The following is a 20,530-nucleotide window of genomic DNA, read 5'->3' on the forward strand; positions in this document are numbered from 1 at the left end:
AGTGAGCTGAGATCACGCCACTGCACTCCAGCCTGGGCAACAGAGCAAAAGTTCATCTCAAAACAAACAAAAAAGAATCCCTGAACCAATGTCAGCCACCAGAGTGTCTCCCAGGAACAGGCCTGCCTTAGCGTCCCCTCCAAGCTCAGTCATTAGCTGGGTGCAGTCATGAGAAGCATGGCCTCAGAGCAAAAGCACTGATGAATTTCTTCAAGTAGTTGGAGGCCTTGGTCAGTTGTACCTGCAATTGAAGGACAGTGAAGCACAATCTTCTGGCCACAAGAACAGAGAGGCAATCAGGGACCAGACCGTGGAACCTGAACCCTAACCTGTAGGTAGGGGATTCTAAATTTGAAACTCTTTTCATAAATCAGCCCAGATTTCTAATTTCTCTAAATCAATCAACAACACTGGGCCAAAACTGAGCATAGTTTGACATAACCCCCATTAATCCCTCTTACACTAGGCCACATTATTGATTTATATAACTTTTCTGTCCCTGAATTTGGGAACTATGATCCAGCCAACCCCTATCTTTACACAGGAAATTAAAACTCCTAACAGCTATGTGACACTACTCTGAAGGTTACAAAGAAGCAAAGGCAGAACCAGAATCCAGATGTCCTTATTAGAAGCTCTTTTCGATATTATTTTTATGCAGCCTAACCAAAATTTTTGCCCTAAAATCAGCATCAATGTTAACAGATTCTTTATGGCTGTATACCACCACTGACCAATCATCAACCCCACCTCAGTACCCAACTAGTCAAATATGTCAAAAGGTAGGGTGATTTTTTTCATGTGCCTTGCTCATCGCCACACTTAGACAGTGAATTCTCAAAGTCTCCAGGAAAACAGAAGTGGTTTTACACTCTATTTTTATCTTAATGCCACAGGGATGTAAAAGTTAACCACCTATGAAGTACATGATCCCCAAAGGTCAGGGCTGATTCTGCCCTGCTGGTTACGAAAGCGTCCTCTACCCTTGGCCAAACAGACTAACCTGCCCTGTCATAGAGACTGTTCTTAGATTAAGTTCAGAGGTAAGCATCACTGCTAGAATGTCTGACCTATTTTTCCACAACACAGCTAGCTCTCTTCCCCTTACTAAATATGCATTTATACTGAAATATACCATTGACCTTGTTTTCTATAAAATTATACACAATAATTCAGAACTTCATATCCTACTAACATAGACCACAACAGTCATTTTCAAAGAATACTGATAATTCTATGGAACGCAATTTGAGGACATTAAAAGCCTTCTTCTTGGGCATGAAATCTTACCATATACAAGCCGGGCCCTGAAAGTTTAATTTCCTTTAGTCCTATTTATGGGGCCTATGATTAACCTGCTGCTCTCCATCCTCTTCCCTCATCCCTGGGCCACATGACTACCAAGTCCAAGGATGCCTGCCACCCTCTCGCATAGTGCCCTTTCCTACAACTGCCACCAAACTCAGCTGACAGCATGATGAGTATCACAGAGCTTCAATGGCCCAAACTCTCAAGTACCTGAACATGGAATGTGAGGAGAAAACATCTTTACCACTTCCCCCAAAAGGTATAAGAAACATCACTTCATACTCTCCCCTCAAGTATAGCAATTTTAACACCCCCGGCCCCACCTCACATACCAAGAATACACCCTAGAAATTTGCTTTGGAGATGCTGGCAAGATGGCCGAATAGGAACAGCTCCAGTCTGCAGCTCTCAGTGAGATCAATGCAGAAGGCAGGTGACTTACGCATTACCAACTGAGGTACCAGGTTCATCTCACTGGGACTGGTTGGACAGTGGGTGCAGCCCACAGAGGGCAGGCAGAAGCAAGGTGGGGTGTCGCCTCACCCGGGAAGCGCTAGGGGTCAGGGAACTCCCTCTTCTAGCCAAGCGAAGCCATGATGGACTGTACCGTGAGGAACGGTGCACTCCGGCACACATACTGCATTTTTCCCACAGTCTTTGCAACCCACAGACTAGGAGATTCCGTGCCTACGCCACCAGGGGACTGGGTTTCAAGCACAAAACTGGGTGGCCGTTGGGGCAGACACCAAGCTAGGTGCAGGAGTTTTTTTTCATACCCCAGTGGCATCTGGAAGGCCAGAGAGACAGGACTGTTCACTGCCCTGGAAATGGGGCCAAAGCCAGGGAGCCAAAGCCAGGGAGCCACACGGTCAGGCTCAGCGGGTCCCACCCCCACGGAGCCCAGCAAGCTAAGATCCACTGGCTTGAAATTCTCGCTGTCAGCACAGCAGTCTGAAGTTGACCTGGGACGCTCGAGCTTGGTGTGGGGAGGGGCATCCACCATTGCTGAGGCTTCAGTAGGCGGTTTTACCCTCACAGCATAAACAAAGCCACATGGAAGAGCGAACTGGCTGGAGCCCACTGCAGCATCTCTGAAAAAAAAAGGCAGCAGCCCCAGTCAGGGGCTTATATATAAAACCCCCATCTCCCTGGGACAGAGCACCTGGGAGAAGGGGTGGCTGTGGGAGAAGATTCAGCAGACTTAAACATCCCTGCCTGATGGCTCTGAAGAGAGCAACAGATCTCCCAGCACAGCATTCAAGCTCTGCTAAAGGTCAGACTACCTCCTCAAGTGGGTCCCTGACCCCTGTGTCTCCTGATTGGGAGACACTTCCCAGTAGGGGCCAGCAGACACCTCATACAGGAAAGCTCCGGCTGGTATCTGGCAGGTGCCCCTCCAGGACGAAGCTTCCAGAGGAAGGAATAGGCAGCAATATGGGCTGTTCTGCAGCCTCTGCTGGTGATATCCAGGCAAACAGGGTCTGGAGTGCACCTCCAGCAAACTCCAGCAGACCTGAAGCAGAGGGGCCTGTTAGAAGGAAAACTAACAAACAGAAAAGAATAGCATCAATATCAACAAAAAGGACATCCACTCAGAGACCCCATCCGAAGGTCACCAACATCAAACACAAAAGGTAGATAAATCCACAAAGATGGAGAGAAACCAGCACAAAAAGGCTGAAAATTCCAAAAACCAGAACGCCTCTTCTCCTCCAAAGGATCACAACTCCTCGCCAGCAAAGGAACAAAACTGGATGGAGAACGAGTTTGCCAAATTGACAGAAGTAGGCTACAGAGGGTGGGTAACAACAACCTCCTCCGAGCTAAAGAAGCATGTTCTAACCCAATGCAAGGAAGCTAAGAACCTTGAAAAAAGGTTAGAGGAACTGCTAACGAGAATAACCAGTTTAGAGAAGAACATAAATGACCTGATGGAGCTGAAAAACACAGCACGAGAACTTCATGAAGCACACACAAGTATCAATAGCCAAATAGATCAAGTGGAAGAAAGGATATCAGAAATTGAAGATCAACTTAATGAAATAAAGCGAAAAGACAAGGTTAGAGAAAAAAAGAATGAAAAGGAACAAACAAAGCCTCCAAGAAATATGGAACTGTCAAAGACCAAATCTACGTTTGACTGATGTACCTGAAAGTAATGGAGAGAATGGAACCAAGTTGGAAAACACACTTCAGGATATTATCCAGGAGAACTTCCCCAACCTAGCAAGACAGGCCAACATTCAAATTCAGGAAATACAAGAGAACATCACAAATCTACTCCTCGAGAAGAGCAACCCCAAGACACATAATTGTCAGATTCACCAAGGTTAAAATGAAGGAAAAAATGTTAAGGGCAGCCAGAGAGAAAGGTTGGGTTACCCGCAAAGGGAAGCCCATCAGACTAACAGTGGATCTCTCTGCAAAAACTCTATAAGCCAGAAAAGAGTGGGGGCCAATATTCAACATTCTTAAAGAAAAGAATTTTCAACCCAGAATTTCATATCCAGACAAACTAAGCTTCATAAGCGAAGGAGAAATTAAATCCTTTACAGAAAAACAAATGCTGAGAGATCTTCTCACAACCAGGCCTGCCTTACAAGAGCTCCTGAAGGAAGCACTAAACATGGAAAGGAAAAACCGGTACCAGCCACTGCAAAAACATACCAAATTGTAAAGACCATCAACACTGTGAAGAAACTGCACCAACTAACGGGCAAAATAACCAGCTAACATCATAATGACAGGATCAAATTCACACATAACAATATTAACCTTAATGGTAAACAAGCTGAATGCCCCAATTAAAAAGACATAGACTGACAAATTGAATGAAGAGTTAAGACCCATCATTGTGCTGTATTCAGGAGACCCATCTCACGTGCAGAGACACACATAAGCTCAAAATACAGGGATGGAGGAATATTTACCACACAAATGGAAAGCAAAAAAAAAAAAAAAAAAGCAGGGGTTGCAATCCTGATCTCTGATAAAACAGACTTTAAACACACAAAATCAAAAGAAACAAAGAAGGCCATTACATAATGGTAAAGGGATCAATGCAACAAGAAGAGCTGACTATCCTAAATATATATGCACCCAATACAGGAGTATTCAGATTCATAAAGCAAGTTCTTAGAGATCTACAAAGAGACATAGACTCCCACACAATAATAGTGGGAGACTTTAACACCCCACTGTCAATATTAGACAGATCAATGAGACAGAAAATTACAAGGATATTCAGACCTGAACTCAGCTCTGGACCAAGCAGACCTAATAGACATCTACAGAACTCTCCACCCCAAATCAACAGAATATACATTCTTCTCAGCACCACATCACACTTATTCTAAAATCGACCACATAATTGGAAGTAAAACACTCCTCAGCAAATGCAAAAGAATGGAAATCGTAACAGTCTCTCAGACCACAGTGCAATAAATTAGAACTCAGGATTAAGAGACTTACTCAAAAACCACACAACTACATGGAAACTGAACAACCTGCTCCTGAATGACTACTGGGTAAATAACAAAATGAAGGCAGAAATAAAGAAGTTCTTTGAAACCAATGAGAACAAAGACACAATGTACCAGAATCTCTGGGACACTGCTAAAGCAGTGTGTAGAGGGAAATTTACAGCACTAAATGCCCACAAGAGAAAGTAGGAAAGATCTAAAATTGACACCCTAACATCACAATTAAAAGAACAAGAGAAGAGCAAACAAATTCAAAAACTAGCAGAAGACAAGAAATAACTAATTTCAGAGCAGAAATGAAGGAGATACAGACACGAAAAATCCTTCAAAAAAAAAAAATCAATGAATCTAGGAGCTGTTTTTTTTTTAAATGATCAACAAAATAGACCACTAGCAAGACTAACAAAGAAAAGAATAAAAAATGATAAAGGAGATATTACCACTGATCCCACAGAAATACAAAGGAACCATCAGAGAATACTATAAACACCTCTACACAAATAACAAGAAAATCTAGAAGAAATGGATAAATTCCTGGACATATACATGCTCCCAAGTCTAAACCAGGAAGAAGTCAAATCCCTGAATAGACCAGTAACAAGTTCTGAAATTGAGGCAGTAATTAATAGCCTACCAATCAAAAAATGTCCAGGACCAGAAAGATTCACAGCCGAATTCTACCGGAGGTACAAAGAGGGGCTGATAACATCCCTTCTGAAACTATTCCAAACAATAGAAAAAGAGGGACTGCTGCTTACTAACTCATCTTACGAGGCCAGCATCATCCTGATACCAAAGCCTGGCAGAGATATTAAAAAAAAAAAAAAAATTTCAGGCCAATATCCCCGATAAACATCGATGTGAAAATCCTGAATAAAATACTGGCAAACTGAATCCAGCAGCACATCCAAAAGTTTATCCATCATGATCAAGTCAGCTTCATCCCTGGGATGCAAGGCTGGTTCAACATAAACAAATCAATAAACGTAATCCAAAACCAATGACAAAAAACCACATGATTATCTCAATAGATGCAGAAAAGGCCTTCAACAAAATTCAACACCGCTTCATGCTAAAAACTCTCAATAAACTTGGTATTGATGGAACGTATCTCAAAATAATAAGAGCTATTTATGACAAACCCACAGCCAATAGCACACGGAATGGACAAAAACGGAAAGCATTCTCTTTGAAATCCGGCACAAGACAAGGATAACCTCTCTCACCATTCCTATTCAACATAGTATTGGAAGTTCTGGCCAGGGCAATCAGGCAAGAGAAAGAAATAAAGGGTATTCAAATAGGTAGAGAGGAAGTCAAATTGTCTCTGCAGATGACATGATTGTATATTTAGAAAACCCCATCGTCTCAGCCCAAAATCTCCTAAAGCTGATAAGCAACTTCAGCAAAGTCTCAGGATACAACATCAATGTGCGAAAATCACAAGCATTCCTATACACCAATAACAAACAGAGAGCCAAATTATGAGTGAACTCCCATTCACAATTGCTTCAAAGAGAATAAAATACCTAGGAATCCAGCTTACAAGGGATGTGAAGGACCTCTTCAAGGAGACTACAAACCTCTGCTCAAAGAAATAAGAGAGGACACAAACAAATGGAAAAAAATTCTATCCTCATGGATAGGAAGAATCAAAATCATGAAAATGGCCATATTGCCCAAAGTAATTTATAGATTCAGAGCTATCCCCATCAAGCTACCATTGACTTTCTTCACAGAATTGGAAAAAACTACTTTAAATTTCATATGGAACCAAAAAAGAGCCCGCATAGCCAAGACTATCCTAAGCCAAAAGAACAAAGCTGGAGGCATCACACTACCTAACCTCAAACTATACTACAAGGCCACAGTAACCAAAACAGTATGGTACTGGTACAAAAACAGATATATAGATCAATGGAACAGCACACAGACCTCAGAATAGAGATCTACAACCATCTGATCTTTGACAAACCTGACAAAAACAAGCAATGGGGAAAGGATTTCCTATTTAATAGGAAATCCTATTGTGTTGGGAAAACTGGCTAGCCATATGCAGAAAAATGAAACTGGACCCCTTCCTTATACCTTATACAAAAATTAATTCAAGATGGTTTAAAGACTTAAATGTAAGACTTAAAACCATAAAAACTCTAGAAGAAAACCTAGGCAATACCATTCAGGATATAGGCATGGGCAAATACTTCATGACTAAAACACCAAAAGTAATGGCAGCAAAAGCCAAAATTGACAAATGGTATCTAATTAAACTAAAGAGCTTCTGCACAGCAAAATAAACTAGCATCAGAATGAACAGACAACTTATAGAATGGGAGAAAATTTTTGCAATCTACCCATCTGACAAAGTTCTAATATCCAGAATCTACAAGAAATTTAAACAAATTTACAAGAAAAAAGCAAACAACCCCATCAAAAAGTGGGCAAAGGATATGAACAGACACTTCTCAAAATAAGACATTTATGCGGCCAACAAACATATGAAAAAAAGCTCACCATCACTGATCATTAGAGAAATGCAAATCAAAACCACAATGAGATACCGTCTCACACCAGTCAGAATGGCAATTATTAAAAAGTCAAGAAACAAAAATGCTGGTGAGGCTGTGGAGAAATAAGAATGCTTTTGGACTGCTGGTGGGAATGTAGATTGGTTCAACCATTGCAGAGGACGATTCCTCAGGGATCTAGAACCAGAAATACCACTTGACCCAGCAATCCCATTACTGGGTATACACCCAAAGGATTATAAATCATTCTACTATAAAGACATATGCACACGTATGTTTATTGCGGCACTATTCACAATAGCAAAGACGTGGAACCAACCCAAATGCCCATCAATGATAGACTGGATAAAGAAAATGTGGCACATATACACCATAGAATACTATGCAGCCATAAAAAAGGATGAGTTCATGTCCTTTGCAGGGACATGGATGAAGCTGGACGCCATCATTCTCAGCAAACTATCACAAGAACAGAAAACCAAACACCACATATTCTCACTCATAAGTGGGAGTTGAACAATGAGAACACATGGACACAGGGAGGGGAACATCACACACCGGGGCCTGTCAGGGGGTAGGGGTCTAAAGGAGGGATAGCATTAGGAGGAATACCTAATGTAGATGACAGGTTGATGGGTGCAGCAAACCACCATGGCACGTATATACCTATGTAACAAACCTGTATGTTCTGCACATGTACCCTAGAACTCAAATAAAAAAAAAAAAAGAAATATGTTTCAACTGCAGAATATCATTCACTCAACTAATTTCTATTGAGCTGCTGATGTGCCAGGCACCATTCCCCTCCTATGTGCTAATGAGTGCTCAGTAAAACATAAAGTTGAGGACGAAATACAGGTTTTGTTAAGGTTCCCCAGGCCTTACAGAGTAGATCCACATTGAATACTTTAGGCCATGGACAAAGCCATTCCTATGCCCAGACTATGTCTGCTGGTCATTACCATTTTCAATATCTTATTTGAGTGGCAAAACAAAAGACTGACATTGTCTCCTAAACACAGGACTTGGATGGTCCACAACTAGAGTTATGATCTTTAAGCTTTCCAGGTCCACATACCTTTGACTCTACTTTTCATGCTTTTCTTCAGGACATTTTCCCCGTTATCACCTCCTCCTTCCTCTGCTGCCACCAAAGCAAAGAACTCTTCCAAATTTTCACCTTCCACTTTTGCCAAACAAAAGTTGCTAAACTTCAGTGTGCCAGGCCCTTCCAAGAGTATCTATGAAGATCAAATAAATGTTTTCAGAAAAAAAATCAACTTAATTTGTACATATATCAGTACCTCTTATAATTGTACTAAAGAACTTTTCAGCATTGCTATTCTTTCTCTATCAGAACTCAGAAAAATAAATGCTTATAATTTTTTTAAAAGCTAAAGAAAAATAAATCCAACTTTTTAATAATCAAATAAAAAATTAAATTGTTCATTCTCAGATGTATATAATGAACACATCAAATAACCATAGTGGAAAACTTCAGGTTTGGGGAAAGATTAACAATGATGAAAATAAAACAATCTGCACTTGCCAACTCTCAGTGTCAGCTATAACAGGATTTGAAAACCCAACTGCCTGAGGTGTTGTTTATTCAAGTGAGGAAGCATAATGTAGCATTAAGATTAAAGTTGGAGATCTGGATTTTAGACCCAGGTCCACCATTTACTTGCTGTCTGACCTTAAAGAATTTATTTAACCTTTCTAATCCCCAATCTCTTCACCTGTAAAATGGGAAAAATAATACCTAACTCTTCAGACTGTTGTAAGGATTAATCGAAGTTATGCAAGTAAAGGGTTTGTAACAGTCACTGGCATGTGACAAGTGTTCAAGTCTGCTAATATAATTTGTGATTAGAATCTATGGATTGTTGAAAACATGCCAGTAACTAATGTTCTGTTACTTTTATTATTTCCCGTATTAAAAGTATTTCTACATAGGTACAATGGGTCAGGTGGCTTTGTGGTTTTTCAAGGCTATGTAGGGTCAAGTGCAGTGCCTCACACCTGTAATCCCAGCACTTTGGAAGGCTGAGGCAGGCAGATCACCTAGGGCCAGGAGTTCAAGACCAGCCTGGCCAACATGGTGAAACCTTATCTCTATTCAAAATACAAAAATTAGCTGGGCATGGTGGCAGGCACCTGTAATCCCAGCTACTCAGGAGGCTGAGGCACGAGAATCGCTTGAACCTGGGAGGCAGAGGTTGCAGTGAGCCAAGGTTGCGCCACCGCACTCCAGCCTGCATGAGAGCGAGACCCTGTCTCAAAAATATAAAATTAAAATAAAATAAATAAAATAAAGGCAATGTGAAGTTAACTCTTAACTTCTAGTAACAAATACATACTAAGGATGTCTGTTGGTCTACAACAGTGGCTTTTAAACTTGTGTGAGCATCAGAATCCCCTGGAAGACTTGTTAAAGCACAGACTACCAGTCACTACCCCCAGAGTTTCTGATTCAACAGGTCTGGATGGGGCCCATTTCTACCAAGTGCCAGGTCAACCTAATGCTGCTGGTCCAGAGGACCACTGGCAGGGATCAGCAAACTTTTTTGTTGTTGGTAAAGAGCCAGCTAGTAAATATTTTAGACTTTACGAGCCATACAGTCTTTTGTACTTCAATGTCATTTCATTTCAATGGAATCTCATACTTCAATTATGTTGTTGCACAACAGTAGCCACTGACATTACATAAACCAAAGGTTGTGGCTGTGTTCCAGTGAAAGTTTATACACAAAAATAGGAATCCTGCCCAACCTTTGCTAACCCCTGTTCTAGAACACAAGTTTAGGTTACAAAGCAGCCTGAATTTTTCAGATCATAACAGCTGATAATAAATCTCATTAAACAACTCCCGGATAGATATCAGCAAACTACAGCCTCTGGGACAAACCCTGGCCACTGCCTTGTACAGCTATGAACTAAGAGTGTTGGATTTTTTTTTTAAGCCGTATCTGAAAACTGCCACACAAAAAAAATTAATAAAAAAAAAAATAATGTGGCTTTTGGCCAGGCATGGTGGCTTACGCCTGTAATCCCAGCACTTTGGGAAGCCAAGGCAGTAGGATCACCTGAGGTCAGGAGTTTGAGACCAGCCTGGCCAACACGATAAAACCCCGTCTCTACTAAAAATACAAAAATTTGCCACGCACCTGTAGTCCCAGCTACTTGGGAGGCTAAGGCAGGAGAATCGCTTGAACCTGGCATGCTGAGTTTGCAGTGAGTTGAGATCACACCACTGCACTCCAGCCTGGGCAAAAGAGTGAAACTGTGTCTCAAAAAAAATAATAATAAAATAAAAAAATTTTTTAAATGGGGTTTTTATATTTCTAAATGGCTGAGAAAAAAATCAAAATAATATTTCTAGACATGTAACAATGAATTACATGAAATCCACATTTCCATATCCATAAATGAAGTTACTGAAATACAGCCACATCCAGGTATTTACAAATTGTCTACAGCTGCTTTCGGCACTACAATGACAGTTGAGTAGCTGCAGACTTGAGGCACATACATGATAATTTCAAACAAGAACTACAATTCATTATACAGGATTTTATGGAGTTTTCTTTTTTAGGTTTAATTATATTCTCATACAGATGGCCTGCAAAAATAAAATTCTTAAATGAAATATCCAGCTTTTTCTTTCCTTGGCACATATTAAAGAAAAAGTAAAAACTCAGACCAGTAATATGTACAATTCCTCAGAGTATGTACTTATAAACACAATAACTGACATCACTGTGAGCACACTAACCAAAAAGTATCCTAGAAACTTAACCTAAATATAATAGGTAATCCTCACCAAATATCTTGAAAAATCTATCTCCATGTGACAAAGAAACTAAGGCAAAGAGAAGCAGGGTAATTTGTCCGGGTTCACATGGCTTCTAAGTGTTAGTGTTGATTGCAACTCAGAAACCAAGTAGGTTTCATGACTCTACTATACTGAAGCACATTTAGTTATGGATAATTAATTTTACCAAAAGAGAAAATATTTGATCCATAATATCAGGAATCATACACATATAGCCAAGAATGCCACTATCAAACTAAAATAATGGTTCATAAATGTGTACGATGACTTAAGAGCTAAGAGGGCCTTATAGACATATTGGGTTCATCATTTACAATATAGGTTAGTGCATTAAGTAATTACTCAAAGAGCTCTGAAAGGGAGACTTCACATTCAAAAAGCAACTTAGGCAGTTAAAATACAGTACCATATATTTCCTTTAATTTATTAATTTTTTTTTTTTTTTTTTTGACATGGAGTCTCGCTCTGTCACCCAGGCTGGAGTGCAGTGGCATCAGCTCACTGCAACCTCTGCCTCCCGGATTCAAGCAATTCTCCCTGCCTCGGCCTCTCAAGTAGATGGAATTACAGGCGCTCACAACCATACCCAGCTATTTTTTGTGTTTTTATTTTTATTTTTATTTTTATTTTATTTTTATTTATTTATTTTTTTTGAGACGGAGTCTTGCTCTCTTGCTAGGCTGGAGTGCAGTGGCACGAACTCAGCTCACTGCAGCCTCTGCCTCCCAGGCTGAAGCAATTCTCCTGCCTCAGCATCTCAGATAGTTGGGACTACAGGAGCGCACCACCACGCCCAGATAAATTTGTATTTTTTTTTCAGTTGAGATGGGGTTTCACCATGTTGGCTAGGATGGTCTCCATCTCTTGACCTCGTGATCTGCCCGCCTCAGCCTCCCAATGTGATGGTATTATAGGCGTGAGCCACCGCGCCTAGCCTTTTATGTTTTTAGTAAAGATGGGGTTTCATCATGTTGGCCAGGCTGGTCTCGAACTCCTGACCTCAAGTGATCCGCCTGCCTCAGCCTCCCAAAGTGCTAGGATTACAGGCATGAGCCACCGTGCCCTGCCTCCTTTTATTTTAAAAAAAGATTAACTAAAATTTCAAGATATTCTATACCAAAATTTTATCTAAAAATAACAACATCTTTGAGATAGCACTCTAATTTGAGACAGAAGCAGTTAGAAAATCAAAAACTTTCATGAATTACCTTCCTAGGAGAAATGTCACAAAAGAGAATGCCAAGTTTATGAAGATGATGTAATCCACTAATCAGGTCAATTCCAAATTCTCTCACAACATCTTCTGGGAGGTTTTCATCTTGAGCAATAACTGTTTTTAAGGAACCACCTGCAAGAGGTTGATTAAAATCACCCATTTCAACCCCCTACCATCACGGAGTGCCCCTGAGAGGTTCCATGCTGACAGATACAAACATTTAAAAATGATCAAGACAGTAAACGCTGACAGCCTGGTCAAGAAACACACATGTGAGTAAATACAGTGGCCCAAGCACTGCAACAGAAGTCTATGCCCAAGCACCAGAGACAGATTCAGGAAAGTGCCTGCTCCCTATGGATGAATGGTGAGAAGCAAGCAGGTAAGATGAAAGGATAATAACCCTAACAGCTATAAATACTAATGGTAAATACCCTAAAACTGTGCACTTAAATCACATTATGCAAAGTATAGTATCGTTTACTGTTGTGCAGTCAGGTCACATTCTGCAAAGTACTGCATGGCAAAAAAGACTATGCCTTTCCTTAACAGATAATCACAACCCTTAGCACGTGCCATTGATGAAATAAAAGGCCAAAGTCAGGCACACTGAGAATCCCATTGCTATATTCTTCCAAGGTCCCAGTTACTTCTCTACCATCTAAGTGCCAGAAATAAACTTTTTTTGAAAGGGTCAAGATTACAACAGCCAATCCATCAACAGATGAATGGATAAAGAAAATATGATACATATACACAATGGAGTACTATTCAGCCATAAAAAAGAGATTTTGTCATTTGCAACAACACGGTTGGAACTGGAGGTCATTATGTTAAGTGAAATAAGCCAGGCACAGAAAGACAAACATCGCATGTCCTCACTCATTTGTGGGAGCTGAAAATTAAAACAATTGGAATCATGGAGATAGAGAACAGAAGAATGGCTACCAGAGGTTGGGAAGGATAGTGGGGAGGTGGTGGGGGAGTGAGGATGGTTAATGGGTACAAATAAATAGTAAGAATGAATAAAAACTAGTATTTGATAGTACAACAAGTAGCTAAAGTCAATAATAACTGTACATTTTAAAATAACTAAAAGAATATAATTGGATTGTAACACAAAGGATAAATGCTTGAGGAAATGGATACCCCATTTACCCTGATGTGCTTATTATACACTGCATGCCTGTACCAACTATCTCATGTACCCCATAAATATTAATATACACACCTACTATATACCTACAAAAATTAAATATTAATACAACAGCCAAATTCAGTAAAAGTAAAGTCTCTGCTGGCATCGAAAAGTTGAATATGAATTACTATGACGAAGGGAAGAGGTATTTGGGGTTTTATTTTGTTCTGGTGGGTGACGTGCAGTTACAAACGTAGGCATGTTTTACAGTTAGGATATTACATCTGGTCAGAGATCAGAAACAACAGCTGAAGCAAAAAACTAATTCTAGGATTGTGTCTTGATAACCTTCTTGTCCATGTGTACATCCATGGAAGTAATCAACCATAATCCTGTCCTATTGATTCAGAAAAATAAAATCAAATAAGTTATTAATCCAAATTACTTCTTTTTTATAAATTCTAAGTGTCAATATAAGTTAGATGCACAAAGCTAGTAATAATTATATCAATATTCAATTATCCTTTATTGTTACTCAATGTATAAACAGAAGTACACTAACAGTAATACCTATTAATAGTTAATAGTAGTACTTAGCAGTGGTTATTACATTTTTTCCCTGTTAAAAATTTTCAAACTGAAAGCCCAGATAATATGTATTTAGTCACCTTTCTCCCTGTATATGGTCCTAGAAAGCTATATGAAGCAATAGCTATAACTTGTTATCTCTAATTATTTGTTGGTTCATCTTTGTACTTTTTCACATTGCTTAAAATTTTATGAGGTACAGTATGCTTTTCATAAAAACAAAAAGATACTTTACAAATTTATTAGCTAATTAATAGCTAGTCAACTTAAAATGTTTGTTTTTATTTATTGGGAAAACATTTTTGATAAATTAATCATCACTTTAAAACATTTCTAAATTTTTATGTATATAACGTAATAATATACGAAAGTAAATCCAACCCGGAATTGAATTTACATAATTCTTCTTTTTCCCAAATGTCTTTGCTCTTCACCCTTCCCTAATATCCACAGAGCAATAGATTTTCAAGTTAACATAGTAAATAACATCAAAAGTAACAAAACTTAACAGCATGTTTTTTTTCAATACTATATTCATAGCACTTTTTACATACTCTTTCTTACCTGTGCAGAGTTCCACCACTAGCCAGAGGTGGTTGCTTGTTTCATACCATTCATGAAAAGTTACAATATTCTTGTGTTTTATTTCATGGGTGAGACGGACCTATAAAAACACAGAGCAATCACTCTAAAAAGAAATTCCTAAAACTCTTACATCTACTGAGAAAAACCTAAATATACAATTGGTAAATGGATAAGAAAATGGTGACATTTATTTGGTGGAATTCTATACAGACATTAGAAATCATGGTTATGAGGGCTAGTTACACAGAAAAACATTAACTTAAAAATAAACTTTTCTGGCGGTGCAAGATGGCTCACACCTGTAACAATCCCAGCACTTTGGGATCACTTGAGGTCAGGAGTACAAAAGCAGCCTGACCAACATGGTGAAACCCTGTCTCTACTAAAAATATAAAAATTAGCTGGGCGTGGTGGCACGTGCCTGAAATTCGAGCTACTCAGGAGACTAAGGCAGGAGAATTGCTTGAACTCAGGAGGCAGAAGTTGCAGAGTGCTGAGACTGCGCCACTGCACTCCAGCCTGGGTGACAGAGCAAGACTCCATCTCTCAATAAATAAATAAATAAATTTTTTTAAACTTGTGTAATACTCTTATGTGTGTCTGTGTAAATACAAATTTGCAAAAGAATTATTTATAGAAAAACGACCAGAGGATATTCACCAACATAGCTACCGTTACTGGTGAAACTGCTGGCGTTTTTTAATTCTACTTTTCTCTCATTTTCTATTGGCTACACTAAGACACACTACTTTTATGGCCAAGAAAGAAAAAAACAATTTTAAAGGGAAAAAATTTTCTGCTAAGTAAACATAACCTAACTACTCAATAACACAATAGTTCACTAAGTTGTATTATCAACTGACAAAATATTGTCAACATTAAAATGTATACTTAATTTTACAACATAGAGGAACGAGTGTTATGTTAATTGAAAAGGGCAAGAAACAAACTTATACCACGACTAAACCATTAAAGAACAAACTCAAAAACTAGAAGGAAACAAAGCAAGACATGAGCAATGATTACCTTTTTTTTTTTTTTTTTTTTTTTGAGGAGGAGTCTCGCTCTGTCACCCAGGCTGGAGTACAGTGGTGCAATCTCGGCTCACTGCACCCTCTGCCTCCCAGGTTCAAGCAATTCCCTGCCTCAGCCTCCCAAGTAGCTGGGATTACAGGTACACACCACCACACCCAGCTAATTTTTGTATTTTTAGTAGAGATGGGGTTTCATCATGTTGGCCAGGCTGGCCTTGAACTCCTGACCTCAAGTGATCCACCCGCCTTGGCCTCCCAAAGTGCTGGGAGTACAGGCATGAGCCACTGTGCCTGGTCAAGCAATGATTATCTGTAGGTGATAGGACAATTATCCTTTTTTTTCTTCTATTCATTTTTCCCTATTGTCCAAGTTTCTACAGTGAACTTGTATTATTTTTATAATATTTAAAAGAACTCTCAGAAGGATTCTACAATCTACTTTTAAAAATATTCCTGGTCACTGGCAGTGGCTCATGCCTGTAATCCCAACACTTTAGGAGGCCAAGGCAGGAGGATCACTTGAGCCAGGGGGGTCCCCAACTCCTGGGCCATGGACCACTCCAGGTCCATGGCCTGTTAGGAACCAGGCCAGACAGCAGCAGGTGAGCCGTCAACAAGCAAGCATTACCGCTTGAGCTCGCCTCCTGTCAGATCACCAGTGGCATTAGATTCTCACAGAAGCACAAACCCTACTGTGAACTGCGCATAGGAGGGATCTAGGCTGCGCACTCCTTATGAGAATCTAATGCCTGATGATCTGAGGTGGAACATTTCATCCCAAAACCATCCCCATCCCATGGAAAAACTGTCTTCCACAAAACCAGTCCCTGGTGTCAAAAAAAAGTTGGGTACCAGTGCCATAGTTTTTTTTTTTTTTTTTTAATAAACATAGAAATTGACACTTCTAGTCTTAAAGCTTGCAACTTACACCTGTTTTATTTGAGCTCCTTCCTCAGGAAAGGACCCCCAAGCCTCTCAAAAAGTATCAAAGATCTGAACCTCACCAGATCACCACATCCAGACACGAAGCACCAGGCCCCTCATTCATCGTGACTGCTTCCTTTCACCTCCAGAGGTCTGTTTTCCCACACATTGCTACGTTTCTTTCCTGTTATATGAACCCCTAATTTTAGTCAGTCAGGGAGATTGGATTTGAGACTGAGCTCCCACCTCCTTGGCTGCAGCACCTGATTAAAGCCTTCTTCCCTGGCAATACGTGTCACCTCAGTGATTGGTTTTCTGAGTGGAAAACAGCAGGACCTAGACCAAACCTCTGGTGTTTCAGTAACAGTTTTAACACAAGCCTGGACAATATAGTAAGACCTCATCTCCACTAAAAAAAAAAATTTTTTAATTAGCCAGGCATGGTTATGCATACCTGTGATGCTACGCAGGACATTGAGGTAGGAGGATAGCTGGAGCCCAGGAGTTCAAGGCTGCAGTGAACTGTGTTGCACCACTGCACTCCAGCCCGGGCAAGACAGCAAGACCCCACCTCCAGAAAAAATAAAAATAGAAACATTCTCACTTACTTTCTATTCAATAAATATAAAAAATGAAATAAAGATACCCTCAGTGAATCCTAATGTCATCAATTCACCCTATTGCAAAAGGAATCTTTACAATAAACACATTGATCTTAAAAATGTACATTTCTGTTATGGATCATAAGAATACTTGTGCATAAAAAACAAATGATAAAGATGCAAAAGCCTATCTGTTAAAAAACACTAAGTTGTTTCGGAGGTTTTGCTTTCGCCTTTTAAAATTCCACTAAATATGAAAAATAAGACCACAAAAATGTGTGCATTACTAGCAAACCATCAAGATCCAAAATTGCTGACAACTACCAAAGTGCTTTCAATCCTGTTCTTAACCTTTTTTTTTTTTTTTTTTGAAACAAGGTCTCACTCTATACCCAGGCTGGAGCACAGTGGCACAATCATGGCTCACTGCAGCCTTCATCCACTGGGCTCAAGGGATCCTCCTCCTCTCTCAGCCTTCAGAGCAGTGGGGACCACAGGCTTGCACCACTACGTTCGGCTGACTTTTTTGATTTTTTGTAGAGACAAGGTCTCACTTTGTTGCCCAAGTTGGTCTTGAACTCCTGAGTTCAAACGATCCTACCACCTCAGCCTCCCAAAGTGCTGGGATTACAGGCATGAGTCACTGTGCCCAGCTTGAAAAAAGAAAAAAAAAACCTTTTTTTTTAAAGTCACATCCAAACTCTACTACCACTTAACACAAATGAGCCCATATATACAGAGCTCCCCATTTTAAAAATGAAACACTCTGTGAACAACTAGGTGGGCTCATACCGTAGCACAATTAGAGGAAAATGGATCCACATAACTTAGACGACAGATGAGTTAAAAAGCAAAAAGCAGAGCGACCAAGAGAAAATTTAAGGAGCAACTTAAGAAACTACAAAACTAAAATTAAAAAATTAGCCAGGCATGGTGGCACATGCCTGTGGTCCCAGCTACTAGGGAGGCTGCGGCAGGAGGATCCATTGAGCCCGGGAAGTCAAGGCACAGTGAGCCGTGATCACATCACTGCACTCCAGCCTGAGTGACACAGTGAGACTCTGTCTCAAAAAAAAAAAAAAAAAAAAAAAAAAAAAGAGAAAGAAACTGTAAAATTAATAAGCCACCAAAGAATAAGGAAGACCACCTGGTGACCATGTTTAAGGACTCCCACTGATTCAGGCACAGGAAGGGGGAGGTCCTGATGAAAAATAAAGGGAGCATGGCAATTCCAACAGAATCACCAACAGAATCTGGGCCCCAGCAATTCCTTCCAGCACTCCTCATCATTCAACATACGCCCCACGCCTACTCTTCCAAATGCTGGGCCAAACTGCCTCTCAAAGTCCTGCCCTCCACCTTCACCTCAACCACCTATCCACGGTTACTCCACAGACCTGCAGTGTTCAATGTGGGAGCGATGTGCCACACAGGGCTACTCAGAACTCGAAAAGTGGCTTGTCTGAACTGGGATGTGCTACAGATGTGAAATACACACAGTATTCTGAAGACTTCATACCAAAAAATAATAAACAATATCTCAATAATAGTTTTTACCAGCCGGGTGCAGTGGCTCACACCTGTAAACCCAACACTTTGGGAGGCCAAGGCAGTTGTATGACTTGAGGTCAGAAGTTTAAGACCAGCCTGGCCAACATGATGAAACCCTATCTCTACAAAAAATACAAAAATTAGGCAGGCATGGTGGTGCATGCCTGAAATTCCAGGAACTCAGGGGGCTGAGGCAGCAGAATCACTTGAACCCAGAAGGCAGAGGTTGCAGTGAGCCTAGATCACACCATTGCACTCCAGCCTGGGTGGCAGATTAAGACTTCATCTCAAAAAAAATAAATAAATAGGCCGGGCGTGGTGGTTCACGCCTGTAATGCCAGCACTTTGGGAGGCCAAGGCGGGCGGATCACCTGAGGTCAGGAGTTCAAAACCAGCCTGACCAACATGGAGAAACCCCATCTCTACTAAAACTACAAAATTAGCTGGGCATGGAGGCGCATGCCTGTAACCCCAGCTACTCAGGAGGCTGAGGCAGGAGAATCACTTGAACCCGGGAGGTGAGGCTGCAGTGAGCCAAGATGGTGCCATTGCACTCCAGTCTGGGCAACAAGAGTGAAACTCCATCTCAAAAAATAAATTAATTAATTTCATTAAATTAAATAAATAAATAAATAGTTTTAACCAATTATATGTTGAAGTGATCATACATTGTGTATACTGGCTTTAGAAATATATTACCAAAGTTAGGCTGGGCGCGGTGGCTCAGGCCTGTAATCCCAGCGCTTTGGGAGGCCGAGGCGGGTGGATCACGAGGTCAGGAGATCGAGACCATCCTGGCTAATACGGTGAAACCCCATCTCTACTAAAAATACAAAAAATTAGCCGGGCATGGTGGTGGGCACCTGTAGTCCCAGCTACTCAGGAGGCTGAGGCAGCAGAATGGCGTGAACCCGGCAGGCGGAGCTTGCAGTGAGCCAAGATCGTGCCACCGCACTCCAGCCTGGGCGACAGAGCGAGACTCCGTCTCAAAAAAAAAAAAAAGAAAGCAAGAAAGAAATATATTACCAAAGTTAATTTCACCCATTTGTTTTTCATTTTTCAATGTGGCTACTAAAAAATTCAAAATTAGATTTGTGGCCCCCATTATATTTTTATTAGATGATGTTGCTAGACTTTTACTAAAACTGCATTACCACCAAAATCTCTGTTACACATCCTAGCCTGTGACCATATACACGCACTTTCCAGCTCGCTCCCACAACCATTCCAATTCCGGTTAAACTCAACCAACCCTCCACATACTCTGCAGCTACTCAAGCAGGTAAAGCAGAAACAAACCACGCTGCCTGATTTACTTTAAATTTATGATCACAAATCTCAAATGGCCCAAGACAACCTGCTCTTCAAGTGACCATTCACACCTCCTCTTTCCTCTCCTTCCTACCTCCTAACTGATGACTTTGCTTATTTCAGGGAAGATAGAACTAAACAGAAGAGAACTTTCTCAGGCTCCTGGCATGGAATCCACCAACTTGCATCTTGTACCATACCCTGCCTTACCTCAACTATCCATGCTCCTTCCAAAAGCCAAAACCTCCCCTTGTATACATGATCCCAACCCCCCTCAAACTTCACTTACATTATACAACTGTCTCCTCGCCACATTATGCTGAGTATTTTTCCCTTGCTAATAGACCATTTCCATCAGCATACAAACATGCTGAAATTATTATCCTTATGGAAAAGCTGCTAGCTGCTTACCTAAATCTTTAATAACA

At 40.4% G+C, this 20,530-nt stretch overlaps 1 protein-coding gene across 11 annotated transcripts in view; it reads right to left on the reverse strand.

Annotated features, from left to right (window-relative positions):
• ULK4 (unc-51 like kinase 4) overlaps window positions 1-20,530 on the reverse strand; it is a 715,846-nt gene that overhangs the window by 677,013 nt on the left and 18,303 nt on the right. For 9 of the 11 annotated variants that reach the window (XM_063703713.1, XM_055381348.2, XM_063703712.1 and 6 more), the window contains exons 3-5: window positions 14,660-14,759; window positions 12,362-12,501; window positions 8,397-8,559 (exon numbers count right to left, since the gene is read on the reverse strand). In XM_063703713.1, coding sequence (XP_063559783.1) covers window positions 8,397-8,559; window positions 12,362-12,501; window positions 14,660-14,759 — 403 coding nt within the window. Of the gene's footprint in view, window positions 1-8,396; window positions 8,560-12,361; window positions 12,502-14,659; window positions 14,760-20,530 lie in introns of those variants that run through there. The other 2 variants (XM_055381352.2, XM_055381350.2) reach the window with 2 other exon arrangements.

This window comes from Gorilla gorilla, chromosome 2 (genome assembly GCF_029281585.2).
Source record: "Gorilla gorilla gorilla isolate KB3781 chromosome 2, NHGRI_mGorGor1-v2.1_pri, whole genome shotgun sequence".
Classification (NCBI taxonomy): Eukaryota; Metazoa; Chordata; class Mammalia; order Primates; family Hominidae; genus Gorilla; species Gorilla gorilla.